This window comes from Bombina bombina, chromosome 2, assembly GCF_027579735.1.
Source record: "Bombina bombina isolate aBomBom1 chromosome 2, aBomBom1.pri, whole genome shotgun sequence".
Classification (NCBI taxonomy): Eukaryota; Metazoa; Chordata; class Amphibia; order Anura; family Bombinatoridae; genus Bombina; species Bombina bombina.
The window spans coordinates 906487021-906513290 of NC_069500.1; the positions used below are offsets into that span (position 1 = coordinate 906487021).

General features: G+C 40.4%; 1 protein-coding gene across 1 annotated transcript in view; it reads right to left on the reverse strand.

Annotated features, from left to right (window-relative positions):
• Window positions 1–26270, reverse strand: part of DNAH6 (dynein axonemal heavy chain 6) — a 482313-nt gene that overhangs the window by 166712 nt on the left and 289331 nt on the right. The window contains exon 54 of the mRNA XM_053703293.1: window positions 10160–10363. Coding sequence (XP_053559268.1) covers window positions 10160–10363 — 204 coding nt within the window. The remainder of the gene's footprint in view (window positions 1–10159; window positions 10364–26270) is intronic.

The window sequence follows — 26270 nt, forward strand, 5'->3', positions numbered from 1 at the left end:
CTCTCTCTCTCCCCTCTATCTCTCTCTCTCTCGCCTCCTCTCTCTCTCGCCTCTCTCTTTCTCTCTCCCCTCTCTCTGTCTCTCTCTCTCCCCTCTATCTCTCTCCCCTCTATCTCTCTCTCCCCCCTCTCTCTCTCCCCCCTCTCTCTCTCTCCCCTCTCTCTCTCTCCCCTCTCTCTCACATCTCTCTCTCTCTCTCTCTCTCCTCTCTCCCTCCCCTCTCTCCCCCCCCTCTCTCCCTCCCCTCTCTCCCTCCCTCTCTCCCCCCTCTCTCCCCCTCTCTCTCCCCTCTCTCTCTCTCCCCCTCTCTCTCTCTCCCCTCTCTCTCTTTCTCCCCCTCTCTCTCTCTGTCTCTCCTCTCTCTCTCCCCCCTCTGTCTCTCCTCTCTCTCTCTCTTGCCCCTCTATCTCTCCCCCCTCTCTCTCTCCCCCCCCCCCCCTCTCCCCCCCTCTCTCTCTCCCCTCTCTCTGTGTCTCTCCCCTCTCTCTCTCCCCTCCCCCCCTCTCTCTCTCCCTCTCCCCCCCCTCTCTCTCTCTCCCCCCTCTCTCTCTCTCCCTCTCTCATTCTCTCTCTCCTCTCTTTCTCTCTCCCTCTCCCCCCTCTCTCTCTGTCTCTCTCTCTCCCTCTCCCCCTCTCTCTTTCCCCTCTCTCTCTCCCCCTCTCTCTCCCCCCTCTCTCTCTCCCCACATCTCCCCCCCTCTCTCCACATCTCCCCCCTCTCCCCACATCTCTCCCCATCTCCCCCCTCTCTCCACATCTCCCCCCTCACTCCACATCTCCCCCCTCTCTCCACATCTCCCCCCTCTCTCCACATCTCCCCCCTCTCTCCACATCTCCCCCCTCTCTCCACATCTCCCCATCTCCCCCCTCTCCCCACATATCTCCCCTCTCTCCACATCTCCCCCCTCTCTCCACATCTCCCCCCTCACTCCACATCTCCCCCCTCTCTCCACATCTCCCCCCTCACTCCACATCTCCCCCCTCTCTCCACATCTCCCCCTCTCTCCACATCTCCCCCCTCTCTCCACATCTCCCCACATCTCTCCCCTCTCTCCACATCTCCCCCCTCTCTCCACATCTCCCCACATCTCTCCCCTCTCTCCACATCTCCCCCCTCACTCCACATCTCCCACATCTCTCCACATCTCCCCCCTCACTGCACATCTCCCCACCTCTCCCCACATCTCCCCACATCCCTCCACCCTCTCTTGAGCTGTTTGAGCTCTCTCCACGGCCCTTCACGGGCCTTCACGCTAGGCTCCGCCCCTTTCACGGGCGTTCGCGTTAGGCCCCGCCCCCTTCACGATCGGCCACGCCCACTTCTGCTCGGCGCAGTCGGCAGAACAGATAGGGACTTAGGCCAGTGTGTTTGTCCGCGTGCTGTCTCTACTGCGCATGACAGCTTCGGACAAACACACTTGGCCTTTTATAGTATAGGATATAAAAGAGTTTTACCTCAGAAAGTAAGCATGATACCAGTCGCTATTAAATCACTGTATTCAGGCTTACCTTACATAAATTTGGTATCAGCAGCATTTTCTAGCCTTCATTTCATCTTCTAGAAAAATATTAACTGCACATACCTCATAGCAGGATAACCTGCACGCCATTCCCCCGCTGAAGTTATCTCTCTCTTCAGACATGTGTGAGAACAGCAATGGATCTTAGTTACAACCTGCTAAGATCATAGAAATCCCAGGCAGATTCTTCTTTTTTCCTGCCTGGAACAAAATAGCACAACTCCGGTACTGTCATGTTCTGTCTCAGGATATCATGTGAGAGCCTCATTGTCTGGAACAGTTGCTTTAAAGGAAGATTAGTAGAAGCCATACTGATTGAAAATGAAAACAAATTTATTTAAACAACAGAATACTTTGTTTAAGCAAATACTTGCAGAATATTTAAATATGCTACTCAGGTATGTTAAGACCACATACAGCAGGAGTGAAAATAAACAAACAAAGTAAGCAGAGATGCAGATTCAAAAAGGAAAGTCTTTCTCCTACTAATTGCTGAGTGCAGGATTTGCACAAGGCAGGATACAAACTTGCAAACTGGTAACAGGTTTAAAGGTAAAGTCTCTCTCCTTGTAATTGCTGAGTGCAGGAATTGCACAATGCAGGAAACAACTTGCAAACTGGTAACAGGTTTAAAGGTAAAGTCTCTCTCCTTGTAATTGCTGAGTGCAGGAATTGCACAATGCAGGAAACAACTTGCAAACTGGTAACAGGTTTAAAGGTAAAGTCTCTCCTTGTAATTGCTGAGTGCAGGAATTGCACAATGCAGGAAACAACTTGCAAACTGGTAACAGGTTTAAAGGTAAAGTCTCTCTCCTTGTAATTGCTGAAGGCAGGAAACAACTTGCAAACTGGTAACAGGTTTAAAGGTAAAGTCTCTCTCCTCGTAATTGCTGAAGGCAGGAAACAAACTTGCAAACTGGTAACAGGTTTAAAGGTAAAGGCTTTGCCCTGGTAATACCTTGTAAACAGGTGCAAAGGAAATCTTTCTCCTGGCAATGGCCAAGTGCAGGAATTGCATAAAGCAGGAAACAAACTTGTAGATTGGTAACAGGTTTAAAGGTAAAGGCTTTCTCCTGGTAATACCTTGTAAACAGGTGCAAAGGTGAAGTCTTTCTCCTGGCAATAGCTGAGTGCAGGAATTTGCATAAAGCAGGAAACAAACTTGAAGATTGGTAACAGGTTTAAAGGTAAAGGCTTTCTCCTGGTAATACCTTGTAAACAGGTGCAAAGGAAATCTTTCTCCAAAGAAGTACAGGAAACAGGTTCTGACTTGACAAAACAGATCCAATGTGAAGACAAAAATGCAGACTAAAAGCCATCCTTAAATAGGGAGGTTTTGCACAGGGTTGGTTCTGATTAATTCCAGAATTGAGAACACCTGTGTGTTGCACAGGTGTAATAACAAGTAAGGCAAAAAGTTATTTATCAGATCTTTTAAGATCCATGCTATTGCTAGAACTGGCTGTGGCTCAACATGTAAGCAAACAGAAATAGCAACCACAGAGTCACAGGTTCAAATCCCCACACAGCCCTTCTTAGCAGAATGCCTCCCAGACCTTTTCTTTTTCTTTTTCGTCTGGAGGCTTGGTTCATGACAGGTACTATTTAAAAATAATAAACTCTTGATTGAAGCAAAATAACAGCTACATTTCACCACTTATCTCTTACTACCTCCATGCTTGTTGAGAGTTGCAAGAGAATGACTGGATATGGTAGTGAGGGGAGGAGCTATATAGACAGCTCTGCTGTGGGTGACCTCTTGCAACTTCCTGTTGGGAATGAGAATATCCCACAAGTAATGGATGATCCGTGGACTGGATACACCTTACAAGAGAAATGATTTGTTATGCATAAGAAAACAACTTTGCAATATACTTTCCTTCTGTATTTTGCCTCATTTTCATGCAATTCAGCTCAGATATTAATTAACTTAAAAGCAGAAGATAACTTCTGACGGTTCAATAACTCTTTACATTGTTTATAACGTTATGTTTTGTATTTTATGGTGTACATCTTGAAATCTAGTAATGTATATTTTGTATATGAACACCAAAATTATTTGCATATCTCAATCCAGTTAGAGTCCTTCAATGCTGAGATTTAATAAACAGATATGTTGAAATCCAGAATTAGTTTGTTACATTAAGTAACTTTTCACGAGAATAGCGACAGCATACTTTAAATAGGGAAGTGTTAGGCCTTAGCCTATGTCTCTGAATACGGTTGTTTACCCAAAACACGTAAAACGCTACCGTCTGACACCGCACATGATTTTATTGGCATCCTACCTTGTGTCTACTATTAATTAAGTTAATAAAGGAAAGTTTTTAACATCCAAAAGGGTGATTTTTGTAGTTGAAGTTGAAATGCACTCTGCTGACTTCTCAATGCTAACTCTGCTACATATCTGTCCTTAATTGGATTTAACTGATAACAAATGCAAAACAATGCATTTCATTCTAACATTATGACTTTGGCTAGCCTTGTTGTCTTGAGAAAGTCTGGCCGGGATCCAGACGAAACGCGTAGGGTGGTTTAGTTCAGGAGTTTGTTGATACGGGTACTCTGACCCTAACCCGGACTGTGTTACTGTTACTTGCTGGGGGACGCTCCAGTTCCCTCCTCCTTGGTGACGTCAGACGCCGAACTTTCAAGCGGCTCTCACAGGATTTACAACCTAACCAAGCACCTTAAACATCTGAGTAGAGGAGTCGGAATACAGCCCGCAGAGGGGTGCAGGACCTATTTTTGTCTATACCGGACTTGTCAAATTTTATATGTAAGTTACTACGTTGTTTGTATCTGAACATCTATAATAAAGTGTTAACCTGGGTTGCGCTTCTCCTCTATATGTTTTTTGTATTAGCCTTGTTGTCTGCAGACTAAAGCCTGGATTGGCTCCACCAAAAACGGTGGGTGGAGTTTGGCTATTGTAAAACAACTGCAGTGAAAAGGACATTCATTTGTTTTAAAAATGTTAAGACTTGGCTGATATATTATTCTATAGCAACACAACAGAAATGTTTTATAATTACAGGGTGTTCACTGTCCCTTTAAAGCAATTTAGTATAGAGTACATATTTGTTACAAGATATAGTTAAACGTTATACAATTATACACATTTCTGGCGTAAGGAATTTTCCCACACTTCTTAGTGAAAATGCATTTAATGTAATGCATAACAGTTGTCTATCTCTTGTTCAAAGTAAATATGTTTAAACATTTTCACAACTGACTTGCAAATAAATGCTTTGGAGCCACTTAATATATATTTCCAAGAGAAAGGTTAAGTTAAAGCTGATTATTTTGATATTGAAAACAATAGGTCGTACATGTCTGAGCATAGTTGGTCAGTGGGATTGAAACTCAATGGCTGATAAGGAAGACCACAATACTATTAGTGAACAGTGATAAACCCCACAAGCATAAAAAAGACAAATATTTTATAATAAGTGAAAATCAGATTTAAAAAATAATCAAACAAAGAAATAAACAAATGCTTATGCTTATTAAAATGTCTTCTTTTAGATTTAAGCAAAGAAACAAATTGTATTTTATTGTTCCTTTAATATTAACACCCCACCCAGTATTTATAGTGGATTATGTGAAGTTAAAATCCTGGTGAAACAGTTGATAAGAGCATTTTCCCTGCATCTAGTTATTAATACAAAGAGTTGAGATGGGCAAGCTCCGCAAAACCATTCTAAAATTGACACTTAAAAGACGACTGAATACAGTAGAATTTAATAATTGACAAATACACAATACAAAAAAACAATGCAATAGCACTTACTTTGAATTTGAAATTAGCAGTAGAATATTTTCTAATATATTCTAATATTTTAAAAAAGTTAATCCAAATTTCCCTCCACCAGCCATCCCAATTTTTGTAATAAATTATTGCATTAATAAAAAAAATCAAATATTTGTAAATATTATTTATTTCTTTAAATTCTGGATCATATGAGGCAGACTAATATTTTAAGTGGTTAAATAAGCAGCCATTTTAAACATTTATCTTGTTTATTATCTTATAATGGTTTTAAATGGGACTTATTTTAATTTAAAGATGTATATGTCATCATAGCAACAACACTAGCTGGTACTGACTTTAATAATACTCTCCTTCCAAGTACGTTTTCCATATAGTCAGATAGAACCAGTATTGCTAATAACAGGAACAATACTGAACTATAAATTAAAATCTCTACCTCTGTTGTAATAGGTTAAGCAAAATAAGTTTGTTAAAGAGCCATAATACCCAAATGTTTAAACACTTGAAAGTGATGCAATATATCTGTAAAAAGCTGACTAGAAAATATCACCTGAACATCTCTATGTAAAAAAGAAAGATATTTTTACCTCAAAAGTTCCTCAGTAGCCACATCCCATTGTAAAGGACTTCTAAGCTGAAAATCAGTATGTCTATCCCGGGACAGCTAAGGGAGTGAGCTTTCGTGCACACTCATCTTATTTCCCTATTCAGTGTAAGGAAGTTTACAATGAAATCTCATGAGAGTTAAAGGGACATAATACTCATATGCTAAATCACTTGAAACTGATGCAGTATAACTGTAAAAAGCTGACAGGAAAATCTCACCTGAGCATCTTTATGTAAAAAAAAAAAAAGATATTTTACCTCACAATCTCCTCAGCTCAGCAGAGTAAGTTCTGTGTAAAAAGTAATACTCAGCTGCAGCCCAGCTGCAGGTAAAAAAAAATAAAAAAAATGAAGAAATGAACAGCAGCCAATCAGCATCAGCAGTGCTGAGGTCATGAACTCTTTTACTGTGATCTCATGAGATTTAACTTAACTCTCATGAGATTTCATTGTAAACTTCCTTTAAACTGAATAGGGAAATAACATGAGAGTGCACGAGGCTCAACCCTTCGGCTGTCCCGGGACAGACATAATGATTTGCTGCTTAGAAGTCCTTTACAATGGGATGTGGCTACTGAGGAACCTTTGAGGTAAAATATCTTTCTTTTTTACATAGAGATGTTCAGGTGATATTTTCTAGTCAGCTTTTTACAGCTATGCTGCATCACTTTGGGTATTATGGCGCTTTAATATAAAAAAATAAAATAAAATATGTAGCTGCTATTTTTCTGATGCGGTTCATTAAACACCTCTAAGGCAATCTAGTGTTTAGACAGAAATATTCTGAAACTAGATAAAATCTTATCAGATTGTAAATATGCAAAGTCACCAATGCAATTTTATCTGACATCAGTTAAGTAATTTATTTATATATTTTACACAATTAAATGTTTAAACATAGTTTTTCTTTTTTTAAATGTATATATATATATATATATACTAGTCCTAAAGCCCGTTTACACGGGACATTTTTTGCAGTACAGCGGTCCCACCCCTTGCTCTCTCTCCCTCCCCCTCTCTTTTGCTCTCTCTCACCCCTCTCTTTTGTGCTCTCTCCCCCCTCTTTTGCGCTCTCTCTTGCTCCACCTCTCTTTTGCTCTCTCTACCCCCTCTCTTTTGCTCTCTCTCTCCCACCTCTCTTTTCCTCTCTCTACCCTTTCTTTTGCTCTTTCCCCTCTCTTTTTCTCCCTCTCCACCCTCTCTTTTGCTTTCTCTGCCCGCTCTCTTTTGCTCTCTCTCCCCCCTCTTTTGCGCTCTCTCTCCCCCCTCTCTTTTGCTCTCTCTCCCCCCTCTCTTTTGTGCTCTCTCTCTCCCCCCTCTCTTTTGAGCTCTCTCTCCCTCCCTCTCTTTTGCGCTCTCTCTCTCCCCCTCTCTTTTGCGCTCTCTCTCTCCCCCTCTATTTTGCGCGCTCTCTCTCCCTCCTCTCTTTTGCGCTCTCTCTCTCCCCCCTCTCTTTTGCTCTCTTTCCCCCCTCTCTTTTGTGCTCTCTCTCTCCCCCCTCTTTTGTGCTCTCTCTCCCCCCTCTCTTTTGCTCTCTCTCCCCCCTCTCTTTTGTGCTCTCTCTCTCCCCCCTCTCTTTTGAGCTCTCTCTCCCTCCCTCTCTTTTGCGCTCTCTCTCTCCCCCTCTCTTTTGCGCTCTCTCTCTCCCCCTCTATTTTGCAATCTCTCTCCCTCTCTTTTGCGCTCTCTCTCTCCCCCCTCTCTTTTGTGCTCTCTCTCTCTCCCCTCTTTTTTGTGCTCTCTCCCTCCCTCTCTTTTGCGCTCTCTCTCCCACTCTTTTGCGCTCTTTCTCTCCCCCTCTCTTTTGCGCTCTCTCTCGCCCTCCTCTCTTTTGCGCTCTCTTTCTCCCCCCTCTCTTTTGTGCTCTCTCTCCCCCCTCTCTTTAGCTCTCTCCCCCTCTCTTTTGCGCTCTCTCTACCCCCTCTCTTTTGCGCTCTCTCCCTCCCTCTCTTTTGTGCTCTCTCTCTCTCCCCCTCTTTTTGCTCTCTCTCCCCCCTCTCTTTTGCTCTCTCTCCCCCTCACTTTTGCTCTCTCCCTCTCCCCCCTCTCTTTTGTGCTCTCTCCCTCCCTCTCTTTTGCGATCTCTCTCTCCCCCTCTCTTTTGCGCTCTCTCTCTACCTCCTCTCTTTTGGGCTCTCTCTCTCCCTCCTCTCTTTTGCACTCTCTCTCTCCCCCTCTCTTTTGTGCTCTCTCTCTCCCCTCTCTTTTGCACTTTCTTTCTCCTCCTCTCTTTTGTGCTCTCTCCCCCCTCTCTTTTGCGCTCTCTCTCTCCCCCCTCTCTTTTATGCTCTCTCTCCCCCCTCTCTTTTATGCTATCTCTCCCCCCTCTCTTTTGCGCTCTCTCCCTCATCTCTTTGTGCTCTCTCCCCCCTCTCTTTTGCGCTCTCTCTCCCCCCCTCTCTTTTGCGCTCTCCCCCTCTCTTTTATGCTCTCTCTCCCCCCTCTCTTTTGCGCTCTCTCTCCCCCTCTCTTTTGCGCTCTCTCTCTCCCCCCCCTCTCTTTTGTGCTCTCTCCCCCCCTCTCTTTTGCTCTGTCTCTTTCCCCTTTTTTTTGCTCTTTCTCTCCATCCCTCTCTTTTGCTCTCTCTCTCCCCTCTCTTTTGCTCTCTCTCTCTATACCTCTCTTTTGCTCTCTCTCTCTATACCTCTCTTTTGCTCTCTCTCTCTCCATTCCTTTCTATTGTTCTCTCCCCCCTCTCTTTTACTCTCTATCCCCCCTCTCTTTTTCTCTCTCTCCCCCCTCTCTATTGCTCTCTCCCCCTCTCTTTTGCTCTCTCTCCCCCCTCTCTCTCTCCCCCCTCTCTTTGGCGCTCTCTCTCTCCCCCCCTCTCTTTTGCACTCTCTCTCCCCCCTCTCTTTTATGCTCTCTCCCCCCTCTCTTTTGCGCTCTCTCTCCCACCTCTCTTTTGCGCTCTCTCTCTCCACCCCTCTCTTTTGTGCTCTCTCCCCCCCTCTCTTTTGCTCTGTCTCTTTCCCCTCTCTTTTGCTCTCTCTCTCTCTCTCTCCATCCCTCTCTTTTGCTCTTTCTCTCCATCCCTCTCTTTTGCTCTCTCTCCCCTCTCTTTTGCTCTCTCTCTCTTCATACCTCTCTTTTGCTCTCTCTCTCCATTCCTCTCTATTGTTCTCTCCCCCCTCTCTTTTGCTCTCTATCCCCCTCTCTTTTTCTCTCTCTCCCCCTCTCTATTGCTCTCTTCCCCTCTCTTTTGCTCTCACCCCCTCTCTTTTGCTCTCTCTACCCCCCCTCTAGCTCCCCCTCTCTCTCTCTCCCCATCCCCCCCTCTCTGCCCTCTCTCTTCTTTTGCTCTCTCTCTCCCCCCTCTCTTTTGCTCTCTCTCTTCCCCTCTCTATTGCTCTCTCTCCTTGCCCCTCTTATTTTCTCTCTCCCCTTCTCTTTTTCTCTCTCTTCCCTCTATTTTGCTCTTTCCCCTCTCTTTTGCTCTTTCCCCTCTACTTTGCTCTCTCTCACTCCTCTCTTTTGTTCGTTCCTTTCTCTTTAGCACTTTCCCATCTCTTTTTGTCTCTCCCCCTCTCTTTCTATCTTTCTACCCTCTCTCTCGCGCCAACCGCGCCCGGCCCACCAAACTCGAACACGCCCCACCATGCCCGGCCACGCCCACTTTTGCGGCACCGTGCCGCAGACAGCAGATCAGGTCAGGCCAGGTGTGTTTGTCCTGTGCTGTATCTACTGCGCATGACAGCTTCGGACAAACAAACTTGGCCTTTTATATTATAGGATATAGTTTATACAATTTTAAGTTCATTTTAAATGTCTATTTTTCTGACTAATATATTTTAATAACAAACTGATTTTTTAGATTTCATTAAAGTACATTAATATATTATAAAAAAAAAGTTCAAATATTCTGAAGTATAATTTTGAAGTGCTTAACTCTAATTTGGAGAAAATGCTGTTATTGCTATTAATATTATTAACATTAACAGCATTAATAAATATATTGTATCTGATTTAAAAAAAACAAGATTTAAGAAAAGTAATTATAATAAAAGGAAATATCAAAGATAAATTTTAACATGAGATTCAAAAACAAAACACACAACAAAAAAATAAACATGCAAGCAAAAACTTATTAATTGTACTTTTGTGTCTATATTTTTATTGGACTATTTTTAACCAATTTGGATTAGCATAGCTCTGGAATTATTGCACCTGGTGTTATTTAAAGTGCTATCTGTTATAATTACATCACAAAGAATATATTTGTAACTCAAAAAAAGTATTTTTTAATATGATTTTTCACCTGATCTTGAGGATCAATCATCAGAGGCCAACGTCTTCCACGTGTTACTAGAATACCATTCTCTGTAGAAACATGATCCCGTGGCAAACCATCTGTATTCCACTGGCGAATTTCATAGGCATCACCCAAAATATTTATAAGACTAAATTTAGGGCTGATAGGAATTTCTAACTTTTGACACTTCTGAATCCAATTGTCGATTAACTTGAAAAAAGAAAATAGATATGGGCAGGTTAATATTCATCACTAAAACTAAACACTTATTTTCCTGAGTTCAGTAAAATGTGAATAACATTTACTTGCACTTAAAGGGACAGTCTACACCAGAATTTTTATTGTTTTAAAAGATAGATAATCCCTTTATTGCCCATTCCCCAGTTTTGCATAACCAACACAATTATATAAATATACTTTTAACCTCTGTGATTATCTTGTATCTAAGCCTCTCCAAACTGCCCCTTTTTTCAGTTCTTTTGACAGACTTGCAATCTAGTCAATCAGTGCCTGCTCCCAGATTACTTCACGTGCACGAGCACAGTGTTATCTATATGAAATATGTTAACTAACACCCTCTAGTGGTGAAAAACTGTTAAAATGCAATCTGAAAGAGGTGGCCTTCAAGGTCTAAGAAACTAGCATATGAACCTCCTAGGTTAAGCTTTCAACTAAGAATACCAAAGGAACAAAGCAAAATTGGTGATAAAAGTAAATTGGAAAATTGTTTAAAATGACATGCTCTATCTGAATCATTAAAGTTTATTTTGGCCTAGACTTCCACTTCACAGGGGGCTCCTAGCCTACAAGTTTTTTTAAATTTATGACACCCGTGATTCAAATTAGAACTTTATCAACATCCTAAACACTTCACTAATGTAATTCAACTTGGGGAAAAAATAAAAATTAAAACAAAATGTATGTTTAAAAGTACTGTTAAATACTGCATGCTTAATTCTGCAGGTTGCAGGTTATAAACCCTTATTATTTTTACTCAGCTGTAAGCTAGAAAATTCCTGGATTTCACCAAAAAAGAGTGAAATTGGAACTAATATTACAAAGGCTACATAAAATGTATTCAAATAATATTATGGAACTTTAAACATGCTACAGAGAGGCCCATTTATCAAGCTCTGAATGGAGCTTGAGGGCCCGTGTTTCTGGCGAGTCTTCAGACTCGCCAGAAACAGCAGTTATGTAGCAGCGGTCTAAAGACTGCTACTCCATAACCCTGTCCGCCTGCTCTGATGAGGCGGACAGGAATCTCCGGAATTCAACCCGATCGAGTACGATCGGGTTGATTGACACCTCCCTGCTGGTGGCCCATTGGCCACGAGTCTGCAGGGGGCTCTTGTGAGCTGCTGGTGCAATGCTGAATACGGAGAGCGTATTGCTCTCCGCATTCAGCGATGTCTGTCGGACCTGATCCGCACTGTCAGATCTGGTCCGACAGACGTTTGATAATTCGGCCTCATAGAGTACATGTTTATAACTTTCTAATAATAAAGAGTTGTTTAATTTACATTGTTATGAGTATAGCTAACAAGCATTACTTTTTGTCACAGAAATACCAAACACCATTAGTGTGATGTCGTTTTTATTTTGAATTACTGAACATCTTTTGAAAACTCTGATAATTCACTAGGCTTTCAGGTAAATCTTCAAACTAATGTTATCTACGTTGTATCAAAATTTTTGTTTTGCTTGACCTCCATGTTACCAAATGTTCACGAGATAAGTCTAGTGCAGGTATTTTATTAACCAATGAGTGTATGCATGAACTTTTTAGCTGACTTTGCCATATTGACAACATGTTAAAAAAACAAAGAAAAAAAATCTATTAAAGTTGTTTAGTTCTGCACTATAGCTTTAGTTTGAATGAGAGTTCTGAGTGTAAGGCATTGATTACAGTTAATGAATTGAATGGCAACAATTGCTAAATATATCAATAAATAAATAGATAAATAAGTAAGTAAATAACCTCTCTCATATAGTGCTATCAGACTTCCAACAAATGCTTTTAGATTGTCAATATCATACCACAAAGTTGCTAAATTGATCTCTTATTTAAAGTTTGTAAATAAACGCATCAGAAATACTTAAAGGGACATGAAAGTTCAAATTAAACTTTATGGTTCAGATAGAGAATGCAATTTTTCCCTTTACTTCTATTATTAAAGCACCATTAAATATAGTAGAATTGCATAATCAAAAAGTGCACAATAAATAGATATCGCAAAAACATTTACTCAATTTTAAATGAGCAATACTTTTTTCCTAACTAATTTAAATGACAGCCAATCACACATTCATATACACTGTGAACTCTCGTGGATGCTGGCGGCTCTGAAAGTGTTCATTTAAAAAGATTATACACAATTTGATAATGGAAGTAAAGTAGAAAGTCTCTTAAAACGGCATGCTCTTTCTGAATCATGAAAGTTACATTTTTGACTTCACTACAGAAAAATGTTTTTTTTATTAAATAAATAAATAAAAAGTATACATAAATATATATAAACCGGGTACTGGCATACAGCTGCCAGTACCTAAGATGGTGGATACTAGTTAGAGGGGGAGAGAGCTGTTTGGGAGGGATCAGGGAGGTGGGAGGGCAAGGGAGTATCCTACACTGCAGAAAAACATAATTTATGCTTACCTGATAAATGTATTTCTCTTGTAGTGTATCCAGTCCACGGATCATCCATTACTTGTGGGATATTCTCCTTCCCAACAGGAAGTTGCAAGAGGATCACCCACAGCAGAGCTGCTATATAGCTCCTCCCCTCACTGCCATATCCAGTCATTCGACCGAAACAAGCCGAGAAAGGAGAAACCATAGGGTGCAGTGGTGACTGTAGTTTAATTAAAATTTAGACCTGCCTGAAAAGGACAGGGCGGGCCGTGGACTGGATACACTACAAGAGAAATAAATTTATCAGGTAAGCATAAATTATGTTTTCTCTTGTTAAGTGTATCCAGTCCACGGATCATCCATTACTTATGGGATACCAATACCAAAGCTAAAGTACACGTATGATGGGAGGGACAAGGCAGGAACTTAAACGGAAGGAACCACTGCCTGTAGAACCTTTCTCCCAAACAGAGCCTCCGAAGAAGCAAAAGTATCAAATTTGTAAAACTTGGAAAAAGTATGAAGCGAAGACCAAGTTGCAGCCTTGCAAATCTGTTCAACAGAGGCCTCATTTTTAAAGGCCCAGGTGGAAGCCACAGCTCTAGTAGAATGAGCTGTAATCCTTTCAGGAGGCTACTGTCCAGCAGTCTCATAGGCTAAACGGATTATACTCCGAAGCCAAAAAGAAAGAGAGGTTGCCGAGGCCTTCTGACCTCTCCTCTGTCCAGAGTAAACAACAAACAGGTTAGATGTTTGGCGAAAATCTTTAGTAGCCTGTAAGTAAAACTTCAAGGCACGGACTACGTCTAGATTATGCAAAAGACGTTCCTTCTTTGAAGAAGGATTAGGACATAATGATGGAACAACAATCTCTTGATTGATATTCTTGTTAGAAACCACCTTAGGTAAAAACCCAGGTTTTGTGCGCAGAACAACTTTATCTGAATGAAAGATCAGATAAGGAGAATCACAATGTAAGGCAGATAACTCCGAGACTCTTCGAGCCGAGGAAATAGCCATCAGAAAAAGAACTTTCCATGAAAGAAGTTTGATATCAATAGAATGAAGGGGTTAAAACGGAACCCCTTGAAGAACTTTAAGAACCAAGTTTAAGCTCCATGGAGGAGCAACAGGTTTAAACACAGGCTTAATTCTAACTAAAGCCTGACAAAATGCCTGAATGTCTGGAACTTCTGCCAGACGCTTGTGTAAAAGAATAGACAGAGCAGAAATCTGTCCCTTTAAAGAACTAGCTGATAATTCTTTGTCCAAACCCTCTTGGAGGAAGGACAATATCCTAGGAATCCTAACCCTACTCCATGAGTAATTCTTGGATTCACACCAATGAAGATATTTACGCCATATCTTGTGGTAAATTTTCCTGGTGACAGGCTTTCGTGCCTGTATTAAGGTATCAATTACTGACTTGGAGAAGCCATGCTTTGATAGGATCAAGCGTTCAATCTCCATGCAGTCAGTCTCAGAGAAAGTAGATTCGGATGATTGAAAGGACCTTGTATTAGAAGGTCTTGTCTCAGAGGCAGAGTCCATGGTGGAAAGGATGACATGTCCACTAGGTCTGCATACCAGGTCCTGCGTGGCCACGCAGGCGCTATCAATATCACCGATGCTCTTTCCTGTTTGATTTTGGCAATCAGACGAGGGAGCAAAGGAAACGGTGGAAACACATAAGCCAGGTTGAAGAACCAAGGCACTGCTAGAGCATCTATCAGTGCCGCTTCTGGGTCCCTGGACCTGGATCCGTAACAAGGAAGCTTGGCGTTCTGGCGAGACGCCATGAGATCCAATTCTGGTTTGCCCCAACGGAGAACCAATTGAGCAAACACCTCCGGATGGAGTTCCCATTCCCCCGGATGAAAAGTCTGACGACTTAGAAAATCCGCCTCCCAGTTCTCTACACCTGGGATATGGATCGCTGACAGGTGGCAAGAGTGAGTCTCTGCCCAGCGAATTATCTTGGAGACTTCTGACATCGCTAGGGAACTCCTGGTTCCCCCTTGATGGTTGATGTAAGCCACAGTCGTGATGTTGTCTGACTGAAATCTGATGAACCTCAGTGTTGCTAGCTGAGGCCAAGCCAGAAGAGCATTGAATATTGCTCTTAACTCCAGAATATTTATTGGGAGGAGTTTCTCCTCCGGAGTCCATGAACCCTGAGCCTTCAGGGAGTTCCAGACTGCACCCCAACCTAGAAGGCTGGCATCTGTTGTTACAATTGTCCAATCTGGTCTTGCGAAAGGTCATACCCTTGGACAGATGGGCCTGAGATAACCACCAGAGAAGAGAATCTCTGGTTTCCTGACCCAGATTTAGTAGAGGGGACAAATCTGTGTAATCCCCATTCCACTGACTGAGCATGCATAATTGCAGCGGTCTGAGATGCAGGCGCGTGAACGGCACTATGTCCATCGCCGCTACCATTAAGCCGATTACTTCCATGCACTGAGCCACCGTGGGGCGCGGAATGGAGTGAAGAACACGGCAAGCATTTAGAAGTTTTGATAACCTGGACTCCCTCAGGTAAATTTTCATTTCTACAGAATCTATTAGAGTCCCTAGGAAGGAAACACTTGTGAGAGGAGATAGAGAACTCTTTTCTTCGTTCACTTTCTACCCATGCAACCTCAGGAATGCCAGAACTATCTCTGTATGAGATTTGGCAATTTGAAAGCTTGATGCCTGTATCAGGATGTCGTCCAGGTAAGGAGCCACCGCTATGCCTCGCGGTCTTAGGACCGCCAGAAGTGAGCCCAGAACCTTTGTAAAAATTCTTGGGGCTGTAGCCAACCCGAATGGAAGAGCTACAAATTGGTAATGCCTGTCTAGAAAGGCAAACCTCAGGAACTGATGATGATTCTTGTGAATCGGAATGTGAAGGTAGGCTTCCTTTAAGTCCACTGTGGTCATGTACTGACCCTCTTGGATCATGGGTAAAATGGTTCGAATAGTTTCCATCTTGAATGACGGAACTCTGAGGAATTTGTTTAGGATCTTTAAATCCAAAATTGGTCTGAAGGTTCCCTCTTTTTTGGGAACCACAAACAGATTTGAATAAAACCCCTGTCCTTGTTCCGTCCGCGAAACTGGATGGATCACTCCCATTACAAGGAGATCTTGTACGCAGCTTAGGAATGCCTCTTTCTTTAACTGGTTTGCAGATAATCTTGAAAGGTGAAATCTCCCTTGTGGAGGAGAAGCTTTGAAGTCCAGAAGATATCCCTGAGATATGATCTCCAACGCCCAGGGATCCTGAACATCTCTTGCCCATGCCTGGGCGAAGAGAGAGAGTCTGCCCCCTACTAGATCCGTTGTCGGATAGGGGGCCACTCCTTCATGCTGTCTTAGAGGCAGCAGCAGGCTTTCTGGCCTGCTTGCCCTTGTTCCAGGACTGGTTAGGTTTCCAGGCCTGCTTGGATTGAGCAAAAGTTCCCTCTTGTTTTGAAGCAGAGGAAGTTGATGCTGCACCTGCCTTGAAATTTCGAAAGGCACGAAAATTAGACTGTTTGGCCTTTGATTTGGCCCTGTCCTGAGGAAGGGTATGACCCTTACCTCCAGTAATGTCAGGAATAATTTCTTTCAAACCAGGCCCGAATAAGGTCTGCCCCTTGAAAGGAATGTTGAGTAATTTAGACTTTGAAGTCACATCAGCTGACCAGGATTTGAGCCATAGCGCCCTAAACATTTTTCTAAATATAGGAGGTGGGGAAAAGGGCACACCGGGCCTATCCCACTCCTTACTAATAATTTCTGTAAGCCTTTTAGGTATTGGAAAAACATCAGTACTCACTGGCACTGCATAGTATTTATCCAGCCTACACAATTTCTCTGGCACTGCAATTGTGTCACAGTCATTCAGAGCAGCTAATACCTCCCCAAGCAATACACGGAGGTTCTCAAGCTTAAATTTAAAATTAGAAATCTCTGAATCAGGTCTCCCCGATTCAGAGACGTCACACACAGACTGAAGCTCTCCGTCCTCTGGTTCTGCATATTGTGATGCAGTATCAGACATGGCTCTTACAGCATCTACACGCTCTGTATCTCGTCTAACCCCAGAGCTATCGTGCTTGCCTCTCAATTCAGGCAATCTGGATAATACCTCTGACAGGGTATTATTCATGATTGCAGCCATGTCCTGCAAAGTAATCGCTATGGGCGTCCCTGATGTACTTGGCGCCATATTAGCGTGCGTCCCTTGAGCGGGAGGCGAAGGGTCCGACACGTGGGGAGAGTTAGTCGGCATAACTTCCCCCTCGACAGACCCCTCTGGTGACAATTCTTTTATAGATAAAGACTGATCTTTACTGTTTAAGGTGACATCAATACATTTAGTACACATTCTCCTATGGGGCTCCACCATGGCTTTTAAACATAATGAACAAGTATCCTCTGTTTCAGACATGTTTGTACAGACTAGCAATGAGACTAGCAAGCTTGGAAAACATTTTAAAGCAAGTTAACAAGCAATATAAAAAATATTACTGTGCCTTTAAGAGAAACAAATTTTGACAAAATTTAAAATAACAGTGAAAAAAGGCAGTTAACAAAATTTTTACAGTGTATGTAACAAGTCAGCAGAGCATTGCACCTACTTGCAAATGGATGATTAACCCCTTAATAACAAAAACAGAATAATAAATGACAAAAACGTTTTGGTTTTTTTTGGTTTTTTTTTAAACACAGTCACAACAACTGCCACAGTTTTGTTACCCTCCTCAAACACGAGTTTGAAGCCTTTTGAGCCCTTCAGAGATGTCTTGTATCATGCAGAGGGAAGCTGAATGTCTCTGTCAGTATTTTTATCTGCACAGAAAAGCACTAAAAAAGGCCCCTCCCACTCATATTACAACAGTGGAAAGCCTGAGGAAACTGTTTCTAGGCAAAAATCAAGCCAGCCATGTGGAGAAAAACTAGGCCCCAATAAGTTTTGTCACCAAACATATATAAAAACGATTAACATGCCAGCAAACGTTTTATATTACACTTTTATAAGAGTATGTATCTCTGTTAAAAAGCCTGATACCAGTCGCTAAGGCTTAACTTACATTAATCCGGTATCAGCAGCATTTTTCTAGCAAATTCCATCCCTAGAAATATGTTTACTGCACATACCTTATTGCAGGAAAACCTGCACGCCATTCCCTCTCTGAAGTTACCTCACTCCTCAGAATATGTGAGAACAGCAATTGATCTTAGTTACTTCTGCTAAGATCATAGAAATCACAGGCAGATTCTTCTTCTAATACTGCCTTTGATGAAACAGTACACTCCGGTTCCATTTAAAAATAACAAACTTTTGATTGAAGTTAAAAAACTAACTATAATACACCACTCTCCTCTTACTACGTCCATCTTTGTTGAGAGTTGCAAGAGAATGACTGGATATGGCAGTGAGGGGAGGAGCTATATAGCAGCTCTGCTGTGGGTGATCCTCTTGCAACTTCCTGGATACACTTAACAAGAGAAATAATTTACTTTTTTTTTTTTAATTTTAAAATAAATGCCTTAAAACTTCATATTGGCAGACTGTCTGCCAGTACCTAAGATGTTGGTGAACAGTGGGGATGAGGGAGAGAAGATAGCTGTTTTGAAAAGATCAGGTAGGTTAAGCTAAACTTAACCTTACAAGCTACATGAGTAACCCCTTCACTGCAGGGAATTTCAGAAGTGTGGTGCACAACTGCAATTAGCTGCCTTCTAATAACCAAAAAGCAATGGCCACGCAACAAATGTCGGCTATTTCTAAACAAAGAGGATCCCAGAGAAGCTTTTACAACCACTTGTGTTATGACTGCATAAGAGATATGTAAATAATTTTATTGAGAACCCCAAAGTTTGCGAAAAAGTAAAAAAAATAATAATAACATAATTGCATTTGGCAGGGAACCAGTGACATGAAATATACCAAAATAGACCTAGATCAATACCTTGGGTTGACTACTAAAAATAATTATATCATTTTGATATGTTAAAAAAACACACACAAACACAAAAATAAGGCTCTATTGCTGTTTAAATGGAGTAATAAAAAATGCTAAAAATGCTCTGATCTTTTGGGCAAGATTTCTCCGAAATTCCCTGTCCTTAAGGGGTTAAAAAAATTTTTAGCAAATATTCTTTGTTCCCATGTAATTCTTTGTTAAAGAGAAACCTAGGTATTTATCTGCAGCACTAATGGCAGGAAATAATGCACTTGAATATGGATAACATTCTTGCAAAACTGCTGTCATATAGTGCTTCAGACGTGTACATTTCTGAGCTTATATCCCTGCTTTTCAACAAAAGAGAACAAAGAAAATTTGATAATAGAAATAAATTAGAAAGTTAAGAATCCCATGCTCTATATGAATCACGAAAGAAAAATGTTAGATTTTATGTCTCTTAAATTAATAATATATAAATTGTGATGTTGTGCTATAATCCATTATGGCACCATTGATATAATGGGGCCTATCTATCAAGCTCCGAATGGAGCTTGATGCCCCGTGTTTCTAGCCAGCCTGCAGGCTCGCCAGAAACAGCAGTTATGAAGCAGCGGTCACAAAGACCGCTGTTCCATAACCTGTCAGCCTGCTCTGAGCAGGCGGACAGACATCGCCGGAAATCAACCCGATCGAGGACGATCGGGTTGAATGACACCCCCCTGCTGGCGGCCGATTGGCCGCGAGTCTGCAGGGGGCGGCGTTGCACCAGCAGCTCTTGCGAGCTGCTGGTGCAATGCTGAATACGGCGAGCATATTGCTCGCTGTATTCAGCGAGGTCTGGCTGACCTGATCCGCACTGTCGGATCAGGTCCGCCAGACTATGATAAATAGAGGCCAATGTATTATATCTTAACGAAACACAACACAAAAATGTTTAAAAATATATTAAGCTTTGAAACTAATATCCACAATCCACAGTGGGTTTCTCCAGCAACAAGGTGAAAAGAACAATAATTCTAGTTTGAATAATCAAAACACAGTTATCATTCAAATAAACAAATATTTACATGGAAGCAAACTCCTTTATAGGAACTGAACTTTAATACAACATTTTGAGCTAGATTACGAGTGGCGTGTTAACTGTTGCGCGCAAGTGATAAGGGGTTTATCGCGGCTCTTTGTGCACATTGTATCAACTTCAGTGCTCTGATTAACTGTTACACTCAACAAAACAGTGGCACAAAACACATCAAAATCATGTATAAAATGAGTTACACTCATAATAACACTGTCTAATAATGGTTTTTTTGTATTTACAGACATATATACACATATGTACACGTATATACAAATATAAAAGTGCATTGGATCCATTTGCAGTCAAGTAGCTGAAAACATGTAAAAGCATATTTATGCAATATTCATATTTAATAAAGTGTTTATGTATTTACTGTAAATATTTCACATTCCTCTGCACATAAGGGAATATGTTCTAAGTATTTTTAAATATATATATATACATATATATGTATATAGACAAAGAGTAACAGAGGGAACGCAAATGCTGTTCATGAGCTTTTATATAAAGTCACAAGCTGACAATAACACAACTCGTTTTGTCAGAATAGTAATTGAGGTGGTGCAGACCCTTATACAAAGTATTATATGGTTAAAAAAGAGAGAAGTAACTAGGAATGTAATCCTAGTTTTAAAAAGACAGGGATTTCAGCACTCTTTTGAAAATGAAGCTCATTGGACCATAGAACGTGTTTGAACAGTAAGTTTTTTTATTATTTATTCAATTGTGAACGGGAAATTCTCCCCGCTGTATGTACACCACTCCCCAGAAGAAAAAGATACAACACACTGAATCACATTCGTAGTCAAAAATTAATAAGGAAACATTAGTTACCTATATACATACTAGAGTTCGTATTCAAAACCTGACCGGTCAGGGGTACATATCTTGCAAAGATATAAAGAACAGCCAGAAACTTTGTAGAGTTATTTTTGATACCTCTAAGGAACCTCTACACCCTGCTGCACACAGAACCCCTTTTTAAGAGGTATATCCTGGGCAGGTTATGATGAGTGGGATCTAAGAGGTCAAATAGGGGTACCACAGGCAGAAGCAGTTCACAAGTTTTAGTCACAGTCACAATATGGTATGCAGTGAATAATGATGCTGTACTTAGTCAAGGAAAAAAACCTTATTCTTAGACTCACTACACCCAACTGCTCACAGTACTCCAAACGAGGAGAATACACTACTGGGTAGTACATAAAGTGGTAAGTATCACCCGGATCTAAGTGGTCTCTAAGTTAGGCTTCCTTGAGTTTAACAGTATGCATGTACAAAAACATATATAAGCAAAACTAACAGACAGTATGTGCCATTATAGTGCTTTTATGTAAGCTATTCATGCAAAGCTTGCAGTAAGAAAAGAAAGCAATTATAAGGTTAAAGCATAAAGCACAGATGATAGTGTTTCCTCAGTGTCTCTGGGATCTTGAAATGCTAGCAAGTAAAGCCTCAACATTAATGACAGTAATATTTCTCTAACCCTGCAGTACAGCAAGGAGCAAATATCGTTTCTGGATATCAATGTAAAAATTGAACAAGGAATGATTGTGACTACTAATAGCCTCCTCTTAGCTTCAAGTCATCACCCAACACATTTGATACAAGGTATACCCAAAGGGCAATTTTTACGACTTTGTAGAAACTGCTCGACAAAAGAAAGATTCCTGAAGCATGGTACAGACATGCAAAAAAGGTTCTTGGACAGAGGGTATTCCAAGCGAAATGTAAGGAAGGCATTTAATAATGCTGCACATGCAAATCGAAATACACTCCTTGCACAAAAAGAAAAGATAATAGATTCTAAAATTAGGCTGGTTACAGACTATAACTGCCGTTGGAATGCCCTAAGGGAGATTCTGTCCAAGAATTGGAAAATTCTTACGAGTGATGTGGGAGTATCGAAAGAGTTTGGAGACTACCCAAACATTACTGTCTGTTAGTTTTGCTTATATATGTTTTTGTACATGCATACTGTTAAACTCAAGGAAGCCTAACTTAGAGACCACTTAGATCCGGGTGATACTTACCACTTTATGTACTACCCAGTAGTGTATTCTCCTCGTTTGGAGTACTGTGAGCAGTTGGGTGTAGTGAGTCTAAGAATAAGGCTTTTTTCCGTGACTAAGTACAGCATCATTATTCACTGCATACCATATTGTGACTGTGACTTAAACTTGTGAACTGCTTCTGCCTGTGGTACCCCTATTTGACCTCTTAGATCCCACTCATCATAACCTGCCCAGGATATACCTCTTAAAAAGGGGTTCTGTGTGCAGCAGGGTGTAGAGGTTCCTTAGAGGTATCAAAAATAACTCTACAAAGTTTCTGGCTGTTCTTTATATCTTTGCAAGATATGTACCCCTGACCGGTCAGGTTTTGAATACGAACTCTAGTATGTATATAGGTAACTAATGTTTCCTTATTAATTTTTGACTACGAATGTGATTCAGTGTGTTGTATCTTATTCTTCTGGGGAGTGGTGTACATACAGCGGGGAGAATTTCCCGTTCACAATTGAATAAATAAAAAAACTTACTGTTCAAACACGTACTATGGTCCAATGAGCTTCATTTTCAAAAGAGTGCTGAAATCCCTGTCTTTTTTAAAACTAGGATTACATTCCTAGTTACTTCTCTCTTTTTTAACCATATAATATATATATATATATATATGTATATACTATACTTATATATAATCATATATATATATATATATATATATACAGTATATATACTGTATATATAAATAGAACATATTCTTCTATGTGAATAACATGGAATGTGAAATATTTATGTTTCATGTCAGGTTAGCGCACTTAAGAGAACGTGATTGAGCTTGCGCGCGAGTAGGGTATATGTTTTTTTTTACACTTTTCATGCTCCATTGAAGCCTATGGGGGAATATGGGGTCTCAATATTCCAAGTTCGCTTTTTGTGCGCATCAGGTTACTATTCGTGGGAAAACGTTTTTACTTTGAACTTGTAATACGCGAGTTGCCCATCGCACGCAGAAAGCTTCCATCTATCGGAGTTAACATGTGAGCAGGAGCAATAAATAGACCTCCACTTATAATCGATTCTAGCCCTTTGTGATTACAAAACTTTTTAGTTTTTCAATAAATTATTATACCAGTCAAGTGTGAGGACATTCGGAAAAAAATGAACACATTGTTTGCTGCAATCTGCACCTGTTGCTTGAGTAAACAAGGCTTGACACTGTCATTTGGTTAGTAAAACATACAGGGTAAGATTACAAGTCGCGCGGCAAATCAGTTGCGAAAACACTGTGTGCTTTATGGCTTTTTTGCATTTGGAGTTGCGCAGCTATTACAAGTTGCAAAATAACTTATTTTGCACAAATATTAAGCCGCGTAATGCAAACAGCCAAATCGCGTGTTTGTTCACTTATTTCCCATAGAAGTCAATGGAGAAGACAAAAAGAAAAAAAAAACACAAAAACCCTAATATGTTGCACAAAGCCCATGACGTATTCTCCTTGAAAGTGTACATGAAAATGCGAATATTTCATATTGCAAAAATGTTTCGTAACGGAATATGTTCTACTTATTTCTAAATAAATATTTCTCTATATATGTGATGATTTTGGACTGATATATCTATTTATAGCAAGATATGTATATGATTATATATATGTCAATATATCTTGAGATCTATATGCGAATATCGCTTTGAAAATCCCTTGAGATATTGTTTAATGTGCATAAGATTGTAATGTAAAATCGTTTCATTATCTCCATTGTAAACATATCTCTATACATATAAATCCATGTTTCTCTATGTATGTGTATGTATGTCAATGTAAAATCCCTGCGTGTGCTTTTTTTCTCTAACTCCCGAGATCTCGTAACTTTGATCCCTTATAACTTTTGTGTGCAATATTTTATTTTAAATAATTTTTATTAGACAGTGTTAATATGAGTAACTGTACTTTGTAATGTATTTTTGAGGTGTTTCGTGAAAAATTATGTTGTGCAAAACTGTTAACTACAGCTCTTCGAGCGCGGAAAGGATCGTTGCATAAAAGGTGAATGCGCATGCGCAATCACGATTTTTCAAGACTTGTAGTACCTGGGCAATGGAAATTGATTGCAAAAAGACCACATCACACGTGGAAAACTCATAAAGCGCTATGTGTAATCTTGCCCACATTGTTTATGCATTATTTTATTTTTTCACCTCTGCTGAGGTCGATTATGGACAGAAAAAATGTATGCTACAAAAAAATATATATATATTTCTGAAATATATTTAATAGTAATTTTGTGGTTTTCTAGTTAACCACTAGGTACACTTTGACAACATCTATTTAAAAGCCTGTTTAAACAATGCAGCTGTGGCATTTTTTTATTCTTTATTCTGATGCACATAAATACATCAAAAGATATTATTTTTGGCAAGTTAAGCGTTTGTTGTCTGAATTAAATGAAGTGTTTTTGGTTTCAAGAATGCTTTTTGTTGCTTTTCATAAACAGTTACAGACAGGTATGGTATTAGAACACAGCCAAAGGCAAAATACATAGACAGGTATGAAATCTGTGAAGCAGCATTAAACCTTAAGGGAATCACTAAATTCACTGAATTTAGTTTGAATTGATAAACCTAGGCATGAATTAAAGGGGCATTTAATACTAAATAAATGCTAGATAGAGTGATGCATTCAAAGAAAAGATTAGTCTGAGAATAACCTGTAGATGTATTTTTTAAAGTTTCACCAGCTGTCTAAATATTGACAAAATATTGATCAAATAAAAAGAATTTTATTTACAATTTATAATTTTATATTGCCATCTCAAAGTGTTTAATGTCCCTTTAAAGAGATAATATATATATATATATATATTTTTTATTTTTTTTTTTAAGTTAAAATTACACATAGTAAATGTCTAAAATAAATATCTATCTATATGGAAAAAACACTGAAATTCAGGAAGATGCAAAACTAATTAACTGAAAGTAAATTTTAGAAAGCAATGGAAAACACTGGATTTGTCTTTACCACTTTAAAACATAGCAAGCCAAAGTTTTACATTTAGATAATTACTATGTTTAGACATTAAACCCATTTTCTATTTAAAATGTCCTTTTAAAGGGCTATTAAATACTAAATGCGTTTCATGTGCCCCAACCCCTAATTATGAGTACTACCATTTTGGAATCTGAAGGAGAGTTGCTGCACATGTGCAAACACATCAGTCCTGGAATGTAGTGAAAACTAGATTTCAACATGGCAGCACCCATGTCTAGAGGGAGAAGGGAATAACCTCAATACTATGCTAATAAAATGTATTTAGTGTTTAATGTCCATTTAAGTTTAGTGTGTACAATGCAAAACTTCTTAGTCCAAGGTTTCAAGTGATTCTTAGCAAAGGTTCGGTAATCAAATTGAGTGGGCCACTGATTAACTTACTCAGCGACAACCAATAAATTGGATTTTTAAAAGGACACTAAAGGCTAGATTACGAATGGAGCGATAACTGTTGCACGCAAGCAAAAATGGGCTTATTGCGGCTGTTTGCACACATCAGGTTAGGTTTTCTCTCATACTACAAGGTGACAATAAATGCAATCGCTTAGGCACAATTGTAGTTAATGTGAGCCGGGTTAGCACAACCTCAGAGCTCTGGTTAACTGTTTCGTGAAACAAAACAAGTGTCACAAAACACATAAAAACAGAATTTATGCTTACCTGATAAATTACTTTCTCCAACGGTGTGTCCGGTCCACGGCGTCATCCTTACTTGTGGGATATTCTCTTCCCCAACAGGAAATGGCAAAGAGTCCCAGCAAAGCTGGTCACATGGTCCCTCCTAGGCTCCGCCCACCCCAGTCATTCGACCGACGGACAGGAGGAATATATATATGAGAAACCATATGGTACCGTGGTGACTGTAGTTAGAGAAAATAATTAATCAGACCTGATTAAAAAACCAGGGCGGGCCGTGGACCGGACACACCGTTGGAGAAAGTAATTTATCAGGTAAGCATAAATTCTGTTTTCTCCAACATTGGTGTGTCCGGTCCACGGCGTCATCCTTACTTGTGGGAACCAATACCAAAGCTTTAGGACACGGATGAAGGGAGGGAGCAAATCAGGTTACCTAAACGGAAGGCACCACAGCTTGCAAAACTTTTCTCCCAAAAATAGCCTCCGAAGAAGCAAAAGTATCAAATTTGTAAAATTTGGCAAAAGTGTGCAGTGAAGACCAAGTCGCTGCCTTACATATCTGGTCAACAGAAGCCTCGTTCTTGAAGGCCCATGTGGAAGCCACAGCCCTAGTGGAGTGAGCTGTGATTCTTTCAGGAGGCTGCCGTCCGGCAGTCTCATAAGCCAATCGGATGATGCTTTTAAGCCAAAAGGAAAGAGAGGTAGAAGTCGCTTTTTGGCCTCTCCTTTTACCAGAATAAACAACAAACAAGGAAGATGTTTGTCTGA